The sequence below is a fragment of the Misgurnus anguillicaudatus genome, chromosome 6 (assembly GCF_027580225.2).
Source record: "Misgurnus anguillicaudatus chromosome 6, ASM2758022v2, whole genome shotgun sequence".
NCBI lineage: Eukaryota > Metazoa > Chordata > Actinopteri > Cypriniformes > Cobitidae > Misgurnus > Misgurnus anguillicaudatus.
The window spans coordinates 108,713-126,500 of NC_073342.2; the positions used below are offsets into that span (position 1 = coordinate 108,713).

Sequence of the window (17,788 nt, forward strand, 5' to 3'; positions counted from 1 at the left end):
GTGAAACCAATAGACAACATCAGCAAGGGAGCGGGGTAAAAGAGACGAGACACTGAAAACACGTGACTGGAAACACACATCCAAAGCCACGTGTCCCCACACATAACATGGTACTGTCAGAACCCTGCCACTAGAGACTAGATTCTAAACATGACAAGATTCTGACAGGATCCTGACACATCCAGTACAAAAAAAAAAACACACAACACAGAACACTACAAACCACATAGGGACAATTAAATAAATACTCATACTAAATAAAAGTGCTCTCAAAACATTAAAATATTGTCTTTGTAAAAGAACCTAAAAAATATCTTTAAAAAAAACACCTCTACAATTTGTTTATCATATTAACCGCATTTGGTACAAAGCTGCTCTTATATCTTTTCGTTCTACACCTTGGGACTTTATACCTCCTTGCAGATGGCAATAACTGAAACTCACTATGCAGGGGATGAGAATCATCATCTAAGATTGAGATGGCCATCCTTTGTAACTGTTTGGTATACAGGGATGCCACTCCTGGTTTAGACTCACCCAGCAAACGACCAGACCATTTTACTATCTGGTCCAACTGATTTTTTGCCTTTACAGTTTTTTACAGATGCTAGGACACATTTCTCAATATTTGGGTCACTTTTGCAAAACTCTTCACACAGTGAGCACAACAGAAGTATATGTGGGCTAAACTTAACATAATACAAAACTGAATAAGACAGCAATTTGCTACATTTATACAGTAATATTTTAATGAAATATATTTTAAATCTTTGACAACTGGACCAGACACAGCTGTCCACAGCTGAGTAGATTAGCATTACTATTGTATCTATCTGTATCAGTGGATGGTGTGTATAGAAATTATGGTATTTTGGAATTACGCAATGCAAAAAAGTAAAAATAAATAAACGACATAGACATGATGCAGAATTCTTCAATATTTTGAGTCATTCCAGTAACATATATTGCAGTGAATTATAAACAGAGATGTTACACAAGAAAACATTGTATAATGCTATATCCCAGCCAACATGTCCACGTGGGCCCCTTGTGGGTCTTTGATGGGCTGTAACTTGGGCCCCGCATGAGCCACCCAAATGGGGCCCAGATAAATTTGTCCATTGGCTCCACATGGGCCCCATGTGTGTTAGCCCCTGTGGGTTAATGATGGGTACACAGTGGGCTCCAAGTTGGGCCCATGTAGGAGTTCAGTTTATGGGCCCACTTGGGTCCCACATTATATAATATTAATGGGCCCAAAGTGGGTCCCATACATCACCCTTATGGGACCCCAATGACCCCGTATATGGGTTGTGGGACCACAGTGGGCCCCATTTATTAAGTAAACCTGATTCATGTGGATCAAGTTAATGTGCTTTTCTACAAAATTAACTTTCAAATTTTTGTAAACCAGTACCTTCTCAAACCAAGAAAGCATCAAATCAACAGATTTTGTGTTGCTTTAATATTTTAATGTCTAAGGAACTACTAAATATTTGAATTGCAGGGAAAAAATGACTTCAATTCAGAATGTGTAAATAAAAGTTTTTTTATTGAACAATGTCTTCAAGATAAAACCTCAAGTTGTCAGTCCTGTGCCTGTACAGACTCCTCAGCTTCAAACCTAAAGAGTAAAGAAAGAAAAGACAAATAAATACTTTAAAAATCCTAGCAGAACTGCAGAAAACTCACATGAAATTCATTAAAGAAATGCATGAGTATAATCAAAATTATAATTACCCTTATACCCCCCAAAATAATCTAAACTAATACAACCAACATGGATAGAACGTCTCGGTTACGGATGTAACGATCATTCCCTGAAGGAGGGAACGGAGACGTCACGTCGTGACCGACGAATTGGGAACTCGCTTAGAGAGACCAATCTGCTTCGAGTACTACTAAAACGCCAATGAACTTGGCATTGAGATATTTGCATAATGCTGGCGCCGCCCCGCCAGGTGCCTTTATAAGCAGCAGGTGCAAATAGGGAAATTAGCTTCTTTTCGCTGAGAAAGCCGGGAGAATGTGACCGGCCGACAGCAGGGAGCAGCACCTGTGGCGACGGGACGTGATGTCTCCGTTCCCTCCTTCAGGGAACGAGGGTTACATCCGTAACCGAGACGTTCCCTTTCAGTCGGTCACTACGACGTCACATCGTGACCGACGAATTGGGAATCCCTACCAAAAGGCCACTAGGGGCTGACCTCTTCCAGTGTCTGCAAAAAACCCTCCAAATTCCCTTTAGGAAATGGAGAAATAGGATAAGGCAGAAAGGCCGGGCACTAGATGTTCCTTTAATCCCACAGAGTGCCAGCGACTGGGAAGCGCCCTACCTGAGCGGGATAGGAACGCTGCGGAAGCCACCACCCCACTTAAGGGCAAATGGTGGACTAATAAACAGTAATAAAGGACAGCCGTGGCTGTGTAAGCAAAGCAGTGCTCTGCTAAGGGAAACGTGGGCTGGTAGGATTAACCCCACGGAATAATACTCACGAAGGAACCCGGTGGGACACAATGTGGAGCCCGAGCCAGACACGTAGGTTCACGAGGATACAGCTAGTGAAAGGCTGACAGCCAATGCTCCGCAACAAAGGCTGCCAAGGCAGCGGAGGAAGAGCAATTCAAACCATTACGCATTGTTGCTCTGATGGCCTTCCATACTGAAAACTCAATTTGGAGCATCAGTCGGAGGCTGCAAGCCGACTTGCGAGTCTGCTCTCCGTGCCCTCCCTGGTGAGGAAAGAACACGAGAGGATACAGGCTCGATACGAACACTGTAGAATCTAATGAACGTATTAGGTGTCGCCCAACCAGCAGCTCTACAGATGTCTGTTAGCGAGGAACCACGAGCGAGAGCCCAAGATGAGGTAACACTCCGTGTGGAGTGCGCTCTCAAATTAAAGGGGCAAGGAATACCCTGAAGATTATAAGCCAGGGCGATAGTATCAACTATCCAATGAGACATCCTCTGCTTAGTGACAGCTTTCCCTTTCTGCTGGCCACCATAACAAACAAAGAGCTGGTCTGAGGTCCTGAGGCTTTGCGTGCGATCCACGTAGAGTCGCAGTGCGCGTACGGGGCACAACAAAGCCATGGTTGGGTCTGCCTCCTCCGGGGGCAACGCTTGCAAGGTCACCACCTGATCTCTGAAAGGAGTGGTGGGAACTTTGGGCACGTAGCCTGGTCTGGGTCTCAATGTTACGCTCGAGACAGCAGGACCAAACTGAAGGCACGAATCGCCAACAGAGAATGCATGTAAATCCCCTACTCTCTTCACGGAGGCCAATGCTAGCAGGGTCAGAGCTTTCATTGATAAAAGCTTCAGACTCACAGACTGCAAAGGCTCGAATGGCGGTCCTTGAAGTGCTTTCAGCACTATGGACAGGTCCCAGGGAGGAATAGAAGGAGGGCGCGAGGGGTTTAGCCTCAAGCGCCTCTTAGAAATCTAATAACCAAATCATGCTGGTTAACTGATCTGCCGTTGATAAGTGAGTGATGAGCAGAGATAGCGGCGATATCAACTTTAATAGTGGAGGGTGACAGCCTACCGTCTAACCTATGTTGAAGATATGAAAGCACGATAATAATAGGGCATTCTCTGGGGTCCTGGCAAAGAGCACCATGTGACGAAAAAGGTTCCATTTAAACGCGTAAGCCCGTCTCGTAGACGGAGCTCGTGCCGCGTCGATTGTGTTAGATACCGCCTGGAGTAAATCACTTAAACCTTGCGCGCTCAACGACCATACATGGAGATCCCACAGGTCGGGGCACGGGTGCCATAATGTGCCCCCTCCTTGAGAAAGAAGGTCCTTCCTCAGGGAAATCCGCCAGGGAGGGGCTGTCGCGAGGAGCATTAGTTCTGGAAACCAATTCCTGGTCGTCCAATATGGGGCGATCAGTAAAAGGCTCTCCTCGTCCTGCCTGACTTTGCATAACGTCTGTGCTATTAGGCTCACTGGGGGGAATGCGTATTTGCGCATCCCCCGAGGCCAGCTGTGTGCCAACGCATCCACGCCGAGGCTGCCCTCGGTTAGTGAATAAAACAGGCGACAGTGGGTATTGTCCTGCGACGCAAATAGATCTATCTGCTCACGACCACACTTCTTCCAAATCAGCTGGACCGTCTGGGGGTGGAGTCGCCATTCGCCAGGGCACGCAGCTCGGGAAAGCGCATCTGCCGCTGTATTGAGTGAGCCGGGGATGTAAATGGCACGAAGGGACCTCAGATGCTTCTGACTCCTAAGGAGGAGATGACGAGTGAGATGCGACAGGTGAAGGGAGCGCAAACCGCCTTGACGGTTGATATACGCAACGGTCGCAGTGTTGTCGGAGCGTACTAGTACATCCTTCCCTCGCAGCTCCGTAGCGAAGCGTACAAGTCCCAGATATACAGCCCACAACTCGCAGCAATTGATATGCCAATGCAACTGGGGTGCTGTCCACACCCCCGAAGCTGTAAGCTCGTCGTACGTATTATAAGCTAACCGTTGAGGTAAGCCAATATGCGAACACCGCTCTCTCTGAGGGGCTTTAACGCAGCCTCCACTACTTTCGTGAACACACGGGGAGAGAGAGACAGCCCGAACGGTAAAACTTTGTACTGATATGCCCGACCTTCGAACGCAAATCGGAGAAACGGTCTGTGACGAGGGAGAATGGACACATGAAAGTACGCGTCTTTCAGGCCTATTGCTGCAAACCAATCTTGGGGGCGTATTGAATTGAATATTTGCTTCGGTGTAATCATCCTGAAAGACCTCTTCTGAAGAGATCTGTTCAGGACGTGCAAATCCAAAATCGGTCTTAACCCACCGTCTTTCTTGGGTAATATGAAATAGCATAGCAAGCATCATCAGCGGAAAGAGTGCGGGGCTGGTCTGGGAGAAAGGACGGCGTGGTTGGTTGAAGGAAGTTGAAGTGTTCGTTTGTGCTGAAAAGATCGCTGGTAGTGTCTGCGGGCTGAGTCGTTGCAAGAGGAGATAACAGTGGGCGAGTGTTGGAGACCTGCAAGAAAGAGAACATCGTTAGAGAGAACAAAGGGGTGAGCATTGGAATCATTGAAGCCGTTTTGAACATTGGATTACCGCTGTGTGTGGACAACAGTCTGGGCGAATTGCACTCACTGTGTTGATGATATTGGAAGCCTCCTAGAGAAGGGAGAAACGACGATCGAGACAACAGAGCCGTGAGTAATCTCAGATGTGTGTATATGACGACTGCACAACATTAAAGGAGTGTGTGTTTTGCTTTCTTAGCGGCCCCACCGAGTGTGAAACGGGTGGGCGAGCCGGGAGTCGAGTGTGTTGATCAGAGACAACAGAGCCGTGAGTAATCTCAGATATGTGTATCCTTGAAAGTGGTAGTCATGTTTGCTGTTACTGGTGAGACAGAAAGCTCTCTTTGAAAAGATAACATTTTAAAGATCTTTACTTGTGTTCAGAAGATGAACAAAAGTCTTAAGGGTTTGGAACGACTTGATGGTGAGTAAATGACGACTGGTGGTATTCAGCCTATCTGCCCTTAATGTTGAAATGCCACTAATTTGGTTTCCATAATACTTCACATGATGATTTACTATGGACAATTTTTTTTAAATAAGCTACGATTTGACCATACTTCTCTCTTTTTTTTTTAGAATTGAGCCTCTATGGTGTGATGTTTGGTCAGCCGTCTCTTGTACTATGAAGAACTGCAATGGAAGAAGAGACAGTGCTTGATTCGGCAGGTGAACTGCACCTATTTTGTAAGACCAGATTTAATTTTAGAATATTTATCAAGAATAAATGTTTCATTTTTCATCTTTTATTTTTATTCATAATTCTAGCTGGGTAGGTGGCATGACATTAAACTATTAATAAACAACAAAAACACTGTAATAATACATCCTTCCCCCAACACTTTTTTTGCAAAGTCATTACTCATTATCATAGTAAGTAGTGTGCTGTCCCTTTCCCCTTAAAGCAAATGTGGTCTCAAGACTCATCCAATGCCATGTGTAAATAGGGCCTATGTTACATGAGATTGGAATGACAAAGTAAATTTCAGGATTTTATTCTTGACATTCATGTACTTGCATATAGTTACTTTGGCATTATGTAATTATGTGTCCTTAGAAATTTATCAAACTAAATTTGGTTAGCATTATCCCAGCTAGAAATAAAAAGTTCCAAGAACGCTCCCCGAAAGCTCCCAATGCTCCCAAAAACATTCTGCCAACGTTAAAAGTGTCCAGTTTTTTTTTAAGTTCTAGGAACGTTTCTGTTGTCTGAACGTTAGAGTAATGTTACATTTTACCATTTTTAAACGTTATGACAATGTCATGTTTTAATGTTCACACAATGTCCAAAACAACAGCTGTCCACTATATTTACCCGTCCAATTGTTATGTAAATGATAGAGCAACATTGCACCCCATTATTCTAGAAAACACCACCTCTGAATGTTCAGTCAATAAACTCAATTGACTTACCAGGTTTAGATGTTGATGTTTTGTTTCATTTTAAGTCACCCTTATTGTGATTAGTGTTTGTTTTAGTTGGACTCTTGACTCTTGACTTTTTGCTTACTAGTTTTTTCATAGTAGTGTTAACTTTGTGTCAATGCACCACACCTGCCATGAAAAGTTAACAGTGCAATTCTGCGGTGCCCGGCACACAATGGCAAAGATCATCGCCCGACCAATTCACCAATCAAAAGTCCATCCTCTGTCAAAAATGCAAACGAGATCCAGTGCTTTCACAGCAGTTTGTCATTAAGGAGTTTTAGAAACTTTGGACAAAATAGCCGCTGTATAATTGGGATGCACCAACATCAAGAATCAGTGTATGAGTCTCAATCATGGTGACAATTAAATGAAAAACTTCATGCTGCAATGCATGCTGGGTATTAACAAATTACAAATCTCATTCAGGACTCCCAGCATGCACTGCAGCATGGATAAATAAGGATTTATTTTACGATTTTATTTGTCACCATGGTTGAGATTCATAGTCTGATTCTTGATGTTTGTGCATCCCAATTATATAACGGATATTTTTGTCCAAAGTTTCTAAAACTCCTTAATGACAAACTGCTGTGAAAGAGGTGGATCACATTTGCATTATTGACAGAAAATAAACTTTTGATTAGTAAATGAATTAGGTGATGATCTTTACCATTATGTACCAACAACCACAGAATTACACTGTTAACTTTGCATGTTCATAACAAATGTGGTACATTTACACAAAGTTAACACAACCAGGGAAAAAAATAGCAAGCAAAAAGTCAAGTGTCAAGAGTCCAACTAAACCAAACACTAATCACAATAAGGGTGACTTAAAATGAAACAAAACATCAACATCTAAACCTAATAAGTGAATTGTGTTTTCTACAGCAATATATTTACTGAACATTCAGAAATAATGTTTTATAAAATAATAAAATGCAATATTTCTCTATCATTTACATAAAAATTAAACAAGTCAATATAATAAACAGCGGTAGTTTTAAACATTGTGTGAACATTAAAACATGACATTGTCATAACGTTTAAAAATGGCAAAATGCAACATTTCTACAACGTCCAGACAACAGAAACGCCCCCAGAACTCAAAAAACCGGACACTTTAAACGCTGGCAGAATGTTCCTGGGAACATTGGGAACTTTCAGGGAATGTTCTTAGAACTTTTTATTTCTAGCTGGGACAACACATTGTTTCTTTTTCAGATGGTGGAGCAACTTTTTCAAGAGGAAATTGTTGACATTGTCACAGAGGATGATGGTGATAAATTTCATAAAATACAGGGCTCAGTTCTTTTGCACAAGACTTTTTGTACAATAGTTAGCTTGTCTGGAACAAAGCATTCACATAAAGGCTCGTACAGACTACATGACTTTAAAACATTGTCAAGTGTCAAGAGCTCATTATTATTCGACTGAAGCGTGCAGCCGAATAACACTCGCTGCGTAGACGTTTGTAGCACGGCCAGCTACGCAATGCTCGTTCCCGTTATTTCAGGGAACCGGGGTTACGCGAGTTCCCTTTCAATACGGTTCACTTCGCATTGCGTCAGTTGCTGACGCTATGGGGGAAAGTAATCCCATCACGCCGTGCATACACAACGTACTGAAGTGCCTTACCGGAAAGACACTGCGTGTGGCCCTATATCCGGCATATTCACAGCTTTAAAGCAAAAGTGTAAGCACCATATAAAATGTTAACGCGCATACGGTGGGGTTTTAACTGCACCGGGAGCACATAACATAGCACAAGCCGGCAAGATCACCGAGCGCGCCACGAGTGTGCGAGATAAGTAAATTCAGAGTCACGTTAGTGAGCTCGCTGAGCGCACCGTGGTGTACACATAAAACGCATGAGCGTGCATGATTAAGCTGAGAGAACCTGCGCTCGTAGGGCAGGGACGTCTAAGCTGTACAATCTGACAAACGTAGACGGCGAAGACCAGCCGACCGCGTAGCAGATATCAAATATAGATACCCCTGTAGACCAAGTCCATGATGAAGCCAAACATGCGCAGAGTGGGCTCTAACATATAGGACATAGCTCATAGAGGGGCGTGAGCCAGTGCGATGGCTTCAACGATCCATCTAAATAGCCACTGTTAGCAACAGGCATATGTAGTGAGTGATCTGCGAAGCTCACGAACGGCCGATCTGACTATAATATGCGGCAGAACGGTTCGTAGCATGGTATATACAGAAACCACAATAGTGTGAACCCAGGTGATCCCTCGAGTGCATCGGGATGCACATAGGTAGTATTATAGTGCACAGATCGGTGAGCTTTCCAAGCGTGCCGTAAATGTGTACTGACTATAAATTGCACGGGCACAGGTGAACACTTGAGTACATCGTAAATGCATATAGATGAATCAGAGTGTTATAATGCACAGGCCGGCAAGATTCTCGAGCGCGGGGGGTTTAGACTTTTCTCTGTCACTAGACAGAATAGATCAGACTTTGCATAAGGACGCCTTGCGAAAGGGATCCTAGCAGCTTGTGTCAACATGTCATAAGGCAGGTCGTGTCCCACGGATGCAATCTCCACACGCCCGTCGTAACAGGTTAATATGTCTGCATCTTGGTGGTTTAAGCACGAGATGCGTATCACTCTGATTGAACATAGCTTATAAAGCGATGCAATGAGTTTATAAAGGAGATGACTCGTCAGCTTGTACAGGGGTGAGATCTCAGTCTGGCTCGGTGAATAATGAAACCACCGTAGTTTGGTCGACCGCATTATCACAATAACACGGTCGAGAGTGCTGCAGTGCTAAAATCATCCCCTTAATGGACCGTATGTACAGTACAAGGTGATTGATGTGAGACAAACGGGCGTTCCACGCGCTGAAGGCTGATTGCCGTCGTAAGGCGTGTTCAACCCCCATCAGATGCTGGGCGAGCTCGTAATGATAGCACTTCATGTAGCCGTGTGTAACTTAAAGTATAAGCTTCCCGGCCGTCAGCTCGGGGCGGGACCTTGCTTAGTCAAACTGAAGTGGTCTTATGAACAGAATGCCACAATATTCAGCTTTCTGGGGCTCGTTAGATACCGCACATCTGACTGTGAGCGCGCTTTGGTGTTGAGCTCGCTTTCCGAGCATCATAAACGAAACTTATTGTGGCGGGTAGCAAGCTCACTTGAGGTTGATATTACCCTTAATATTTCCGAGTATTGGAGCGGAGCGGAGGTGTGAGCGTCTTCGGATTCACTGATATAAACCAGCTATATGGCCGAAAAACGTCATAAACCGATTGGCTGTAAGCCTTTGAGTGGCCGTCCGGAGAGGGTGCGATTCAAACGCTTGGAGCCATGAAAAAGTCTGAGGCTGCCATCTCTCTAGGAAGAGAAAATAACAGCCGTAAGACCGTGCTCGGCTGCGAGCGAATTTCAACGAGAAGCGTCAAAACCGGGTTTTTCGGTGAGCATCGTTACAATTATATTACTGACTACTTGGCGGGTAAGGCAGAAAGGTGTTAGAGACACCGTACAGCCATGGGGTGTCAATACACAGTATATGGCCAAACTGGGTTTTTTTCGGCGAGCGTCGATACAATTATGGACGGCAGGCCGTGTGTGCGTATTACTGACTGCTTGTCGGTAAGGCAAAAAGTGTTTAAAGACACCGTACAGCTGTGGGGTGTCAATACACTGTATAGTAGGCACGGAAATTGCTCTTAGAGGAATTCAATACCGTTCGCCATTACAGTGAGGTCGCATAACCGACAGTATTACACAGTATGTTTTTTGGATAAACAGCACACAGAAAACATTTCAGGGCAGTCCAGCCGTGGCGCGACTTAACCCTTCCTCTCCCAGACAGTTGGTTCTCTGTCGACGCAGCTTTGCTGCGAAGACCAGATCTCGGCCGTTCAGGTGCACGAGCCTCAGTAGTGACGGTGACCAGAGCGGCTCACAGAGCAGAGCAGTATGTCTGGGTGGTTTAATGTCAGACTGGACCGATCACAGAGAGGAAGTCTGCCGTGAGGCCCGCGGTTTTGCCGTTTATTTAAAGGCAGAAAAACCGGGGTATATAAGAAATGTACCAATATTCAGCGCACTGCATAGGACGGGACTGAATAAAGGGAGGTATTCGGGCCTCAGCATGTTATAAACAAATTTGTTCTGCCTCTGATTCCGTCTAAGCCAGAGAGAAATGACCGGGCAGACGAAAAGTGAGCTCTACCGAAGTGAGACAGACTCAGGCCAGTTAAGCTCTTATAATAAGTGTTCTTAGTGCTCCAATAGCGGCGTGTCCGCCTTATCGAGCAGACGAATGAGATTGCGCCGCTCCAGGAGGGGAGGGGCATGAAGCTTTGTATAGACGAATAGTGAGCTCTACCGGAGTGAGACAGATTCAGGCCGGATAAGCTCTTATAATAAGTGTTCTTAGTGCTCCAATAGCGGCGTGTCCGCCCTATTGAGCAGACAAATGAGATCGCGCTGCTCCAGGAGGGGAGGGGCATGAAGCTCTGTAATCGTTGAACACTCGACAGCTGCAAGCGAAGGCTATCTTCGGTTCTCAGCCGGAAAGCGGCAGGGGAAGACGCTAGACCTGGATTCTGCTATCTTCGGTTCTCAGCCGGAACGGCAGGGGAAGATGCTAGGCCTGGACTCCGCTGCAGGGCTTGTGTCGACGGCGAGGTAAGGCTTCATCTTCTTTGGAGCAGCGAGAGGTTCGCGCTGAAGGAGAAAATTAATGAGCTCTTGACGCTGAAAGGGAACTTTTGTTTGTATATAGACTTCAGACAGAAATTAGTGCTGCAAACCGTTTGCGCGATGCAAAGTCGCAAAAGAAAAAAATTAAAGAGATGTGGATGTGGAGAGGTGGATCAGCACCACATGCGGACAGCAGGGATTAAAGAGTTGGAGGCGAGTACAGCTTGTTTACATAGGAAATATAGCTGCATGCTTATGTTTGGCTATGATCACATTTAAAATATCAAAGTTTTGTCTACTGTGCTTAAAAGCTGTGCTTAAAAGCTGTGTTTCTTGATTTAATTATCGTTCAAATAGAATAGGACAGGCGCAAAGCATGACTTGGAGAGCATTTGACTTTGACCCTGCGATTCTATGCAACAGGTTTGTGTGATTTAATTTCAAACGAATATGAACGGAATGTTGTCATAACGTTTTTTCTGTCTGGGTATGTTTTTGGACTTTTTTGTGTCATGCAGGTGACACATTCAAGTCCCTCAGGTTCAAGTCCAGGATGGGGGACCAGCACCATCTCATAAATAGTTTTGGATACCTGTTCTGCTCTGTACCAGGTTATAAAGGATGATTTCTTGAAGGTAGGGTTATTACAAAATATAAAGATATATATATACTACTTCATTTAAAAAAAGAACACCCATAACATTGTGGACATCAGCAGTTGACTGTCTTTGATAAAAGTATTTTAGTAAAAACTATTATTAGAAACAGGGATATTGTTCAGAAAAGCATAAGTAATTCTATTTTAGGTCTGAACATACCTGTATATATTAATATCATAATTTTATCTGAGCTTACACTATGTGTATATTAAAGTATTTTGTGTATAAACATGAATTATGTTAACTAACACAGCAATAAATATAAAATGACTTCCAAACCTAATATTGTAATATTTGTTATTCTACATGTTGTTTAGTCCCTAGTTTATCTTTATAATTATTTATATGGATTAAGTAAGAAGGGGTCTCATTTATAAAGCATGGGTACGCACAAAACAGGTCTGGAAACATGCGTAGGCCAGTTCCCACGCAAAGGTTGTGATCTATAAAAAAAGCTTAATGGGAGAATGGGCTTGCATGGTGGGATCTGAAGATAATTCATGTACGCACACTTGCAGAAAGGGAGCATTGCTTTTTCTGTCTTAACTCATTCACCGCCAGCCTTTTTGAGAAAAGTTGCCCACCTGCATTTTTGTGATTTTAACAAAAGTTTCACAAAATTCCTTGCAGGAAAAATTATCTTCTATAAATATATAAACATACAAATTATATCAAATTAAAGAACACACCCTTTGCTTTCAAACAAACAATAAACAAACAAACAAACAAACAGGGGAAAAAACGTTTCATTATATATACTTTTTCCACTTAATTTAACCACTGAAATATGGATATTTCTGTTCAAAAATACAACATTTTGAGGAAAAAGCTTAAAAAATTGCGTTTTTGTAAAGGAATTTATGTTAGATATCAGACTCAGAATGACTATCAAACATAAAGGCAGTTAAAATAAATCATTACTTCTTTTTAACTTCCGTTTTTGATAAATTCGGTTTTGGCGCCATCCAGTGGATAAAAGCGGTATTACACTTTCACTTTGAAATTCGTCCAGAAAGGCATAATTATTAGTTAAATATTAACTCATAATTGACGAGATAACTCGTCAATGGCGGGGAATGAGTTAATATTTTTTGACGTATGCCATTTTGGCTTTTGTGCATACGTAGACTTTTAGTAAGGATCCTACGCAGTTTTATAAATGAGACCCAAGGTGTTTGACTCAATAAAGCATGGCTTTCCAATTTTGTTCTACATATAACTATGCAAATAAATCCATTGTAAACTGTAGTCTTGAATTTATAATAATTTAATCACTGACATTTGGTGTGTCCATAATAATTTAATCACTGACATTTGGTGTGTCCTATTGTTTTAGACACCATCAACGGAAGGAGAGTGGCATACAATAGCCATGGACTTCGAAAGGAAGTGGCAGTTTCCACATTGCTTTGGGGTACTTGCTACCACTCCAGCTGTAGCAGACTGCTGACCACAACATGGTTGATGGGCAGTGGAAGAATCATAGGTGCTTTTCAACCAATGAAATACACCTCACATCGCAATTGTATGGCAACAGCAAAAGTGCAACCCACTGAGCAAAGCGTCTTAAAAAGACGTCATTTCGACGTCCCATGAGGAGCCAGAATGAAAGTTTTTATGACGTCTTTTTTTGACCTGTTCTGAACATCCAATATTGATGTCAAGGGGACCTCTACACAAAGTAAAACTATTTAAAATGTGGCCATTTTAGACATTATATTTGTTTATATAATCTTTATATATGAATAAATGTAAAAAAATATTGCTTATAGGTAATTCCCAAATATACAAGTTCCACCTTAACTATCTGTGTCTGCAATCTTCTCTCTCTCTCTCTCTCTCTCTCTCTCTCTCTCTCTCTCTCTATTGAAGTGAAGTGACGTGAACTTCACTCTTCCTCCCACGCTTGCTCTTGCTGGATAATTGTTACATGTACATTCTCTAAAACAATGTCATCACCATTACAAACAGTTGTTTTAAAAAGCATTGTTTTGAAGCAGGACCATACTAAACAAACCAAATTTACTTTATTTTTTTGTAATTTCTACGGCTCATTTTTGAGAATTTACAAGATTCTGATGTTTTATTGAACATGTTTTGTCACCATCATGGTGATCAGTGTTTCCTTTAGTTGGGTAGTTTGACTCCTTGTTTTTATATTATAATATGTGTGCTTGATGATGGTGTTTTTAAAACACATTATTATTGCACCAAGTGTTAGCTGCCAATGCTTGTGGCTTCCCATTAATTACATTGATGGTCAGAAGTGGTGGTATAATATAACTGAACTAACAACACAGATAAAAAATTATATGTTTTGTTTAAAATTAAAATTCTAACACAGTTTTGTTTTGAGCTGCAATAAACATACTGCTGCCTACTGTAATGGAGATTGAAACCTTGTGGCTGTTTCTTTTCTTTTTGACACAGATACAGACATCAAGAATCAGCCCATGAATCACAAGGATGGTGAGTTTTCTAAATGTTGCAGTGCATTGCACCAGCGTATTATAAAAACTTATGAGTCCAGAGAGTGTCACCACTGTTGTGATTCATGGGGTGATTCTTGATGTCTGCATATGTGACAACAATATCTGGACCTTTAATTTTATATAAGCGCTTCACAGTGGTGATATGAACCTAAATAAGTTGGATGTGACACTTCAAATCAACTGAGAAATTGAGACAATACTACATGCTCTACAAAATTAATTCACAGACTTTACATATGTGGAATTACTGTTGATAAACGTTCAGTAAAGTTGTAAGATCCACATGTGAGTTTTGTTTATAACAAATTTTCTTTGCAACAAATAACATGCTTTAGCAAACACTATTATAAAAAGTCAAAGAGTCAAACTACCCAACTAAAGGAATCACCGAGCGTCACCATGGTGACAAAAGATCTTCAATAAAACGTCAGCATATACATCTCTGTTAATACATCTCTGTTAATGAAAGAGAGAGAGAGAGAGAGAGAGAGAGAGAGAGAGAGACAGCATTTAAGGTGGAACTTTATCTATGAGCAGTGCTATGTTTTTGAACACACATTCATATATAAAGATAACATGATTTTAACAGCTTAACAAAATATTCTACAAAAATACATGTTTTTTTTGACTCAGAACTCATAGACCACATTTGTATAAAATATTTTTGTTTTGATTTCCCGAACCCCTTTTGGACGTCTACATGACGTCCAAGAGGGGTCATAGTCAGACGTCCAGATACTGGACCAGATCTGCACGTTGTATAGACATACAGATAAGGGCCTGGACCAACCGACCTAATATAGACATGATCTGCACGTCGTGCGGACGTCTCATGTTTGGTGGGAACGCAATCTGATGCGGGACTACTTTGTCTGAACCAGCGGGTAGTGTTTATTGGCAAGTTCAACACATTTTAAAAGGAACTGATGTAGAGTTATCCCTGCAAACAGCAGATTAAAGTCAGTTATTGTCAGTTTAGGACATTTGTTTTCGTGTGTGTTCTAAAGTCCTGTATTTGTAAAGAACACAAATGTGGTTCACTTATTTATTGTTTTGAGTATTCTGTTTATTGTTGTGTTATTATTCAATTAATTTTAATTGCATACAAATCAAAAGGTGCAGGAATGTAACAAATAAAGGCAATCTGTATGTTGCAATTAAGTGCATTATACTAACTTTATTTCTTGATCCACACTTTCTTGATTCACAGAACATTTACAATGTCTCTATACTAGGGCGATAAACATCAACATATCTGATGATCATGATAAAATTTATGGCGATTGTGATGATAAGCTCTGGGCATTTTTACTCAATGTGGATTAATCTAACAGCCAATCACACACAATTATATTACGATATTTATATCACCACATAGCGAGTTTTGTAATGTTTAATTGTGTTAATGTGGCGCACTGCATGTGTTCTAACAATGTATATTTTGTCTGTCCACATAATATACATTCAAATGTTCTACATTGTTTTCAAGTTGCACAAACAACAATGCAATGCTATAAAGCTCTATATTCATATTGCCTGTTTTTGTAAAATATGACTCAATGTGTTTTATACTTTTATACTTTGTTGCAATAAATGTATTACTTTCGATAGACCATTTATTTCATGAAACAACACTGGGAAATTCAATCTAAACCCTTTAACAAGTTTAATCACCTTATTGATAAATGTAATGCATAGTAAAGTCAATAGTTTGTAAACAAAAACACATCGGGACCGAACATGTCATGTATGATATATGCATAGGGTAGGTTGTTCAGGTGCAGGCCCGGATTGGCCATAGGGAGAACCGGGAGGATTCCCGGTGGGCCGGTCTGTTTTTTTTTTGCCACGAGGGCCGGTGTTGTCATGCCACCGGGATGAAGTGTATTTGCGGGTGAGAGATGTCCCCGCCGCTTTATGCACAAGTTGATTGTGTCCCGAGTCCCGACCACTTATTGGAAGAATTCTTGCGTTAGGGTTCATTGATACCTAAAACGCATGGGAAACGCAGGACGTGCCGCTGTCTTCTGGTTTTCAAAGCGCTTATTTGAACACGAGTTTTGTTTCAGACGTGTCTATATTGAGTGCGCTTGCCGGCCGCGCGTCTATATTTAAAATAAACTTGAGCGCGTCTTTTGAGTGCGCTTGCCGGTCGCGCGTCTATATTTTAAATAAACTTGAGCGCGTCTTTTGAGTGGGCTTGCCGCCCGCGCGTCTATTATATTTTAAATAAACTTGAGCGCGTCTTAATACAAACAGGCTGGCCTCTAAAAGGAAAAGAATTTACAAAACATATTTTTTATCCAAGTCATAGATGAATTCTCTATGAATAGTCATTATTCATCGTTTATTGCAAGAGGAACAAAAATCTATTTGATGCAAAACGCATTAGTTTATTTAAAAAAAGTAGTTTCAAAAGTATATCCATGATGTTTTCTTTTTTTAACACAATGTAGGCCTACCTTAGCCTACGTTATTTAGCAATAGACATGATCTAAGTACTAAAATACTTTTTTTCCATTTGTTTCCAATGCATACTTGATAAATCTTGCTTGTGTCTTGTATATCAGGGGTTTCCAAACGTTATCAACCCAACAGTTAATCTCAAGACTCACCATTTTTTTGAAATATAAATATAGAGGAAAACACAAACACATTTGTTTCCTTTAGTTTTTGAATAAGTTTACTTTAGTAATATTATGGTCTTATGGCAGGGCTGCATGATTATGGCAAAAATTATAATTGCATTTGCACGGAATATGAAATTATATATTTGAAAAATACAGTGAATTGCAAGGCTGCAGAGAACAGTGCACTACTGCAGACTTATACTACTCAGGGTTTAAAGATATTATTTTAATAGTCAGTCGTGAACTAAAGTGGGCCGGTCTAAGGCATGAAACTCCAGGGCTGAAAATGAGTCCCACTCCGGCCCTGTTCAGGTGACAACATTGATCCGCTTCTGTCAGTTTCCTGGGCATTGTATATCATCACCATTATGCTTCTTCTGAAATGTGATAAGAGAACTGGGTCTTTAATTAAAAGAGTCATTAAGAGAGATAAAGTTTGGTACCTAATTAGTGTTAAAGTAGGCTTGGGCGGTAATACGGTAATATGGTATACCGCGGGATCTAAAAATAGCAAAGGTATCAGTTTCTATACCGCCATACCGGCATTAAAAAAAACAAAACAATGAACTTATATAGCAGACAAGGATTAAATATTAAATTAGGGATGGCAAAAACTAAACATTTTCTTAACCGACCACCGAGCCATTAACTGATTAGTTTAAAACAAGTTACGCTGTTTATAATAACAGCCATTTCGAGCTGCGCCTGCAATTTCGCAACTCTGTCGCATCTCTCTGCTGCTCTGCCTCCGGCTCATCCGAAACATCATTCCCGCAAACGCGTCGCCGCGGAGCTTGTATGCTGCTTGTAATCGGAGGACAAATGACTCCTTAGTTTCAAAA

At 41.6% G+C, this 17,788-nt stretch overlaps 1 protein-coding gene across 3 annotated transcripts in view; it reads right to left on the reverse strand.

Annotated features, from left to right (window-relative positions):
- Positions 1–1,535: 1,535 nt before the first annotated feature.
- LOC129435000 (beta-2-glycoprotein 1-like) overlaps positions 1,536–17,788 on the reverse strand; it is a 178,739-nt gene continuing 162,486 nt past the window's right edge. For 2 of the 3 annotated variants that reach the window (XM_073868323.1, XM_073868326.1), the window contains exons 6-7: positions 4,816–5,150; positions 1,536–1,624 (exon numbers count right to left, since the gene is read on the reverse strand). In XM_073868323.1, the coding sequence (XP_073724424.1) occupies positions 1,619–1,624; positions 4,816–5,150 (341 nt within the window). In that variant the 3' untranslated portion in view covers positions 1,536–1,618. The remainder of the gene's footprint in view (positions 1,625–4,815; positions 5,151–17,788) is intronic. The other variant, XM_073868324.1, reaches the window with a different exon arrangement.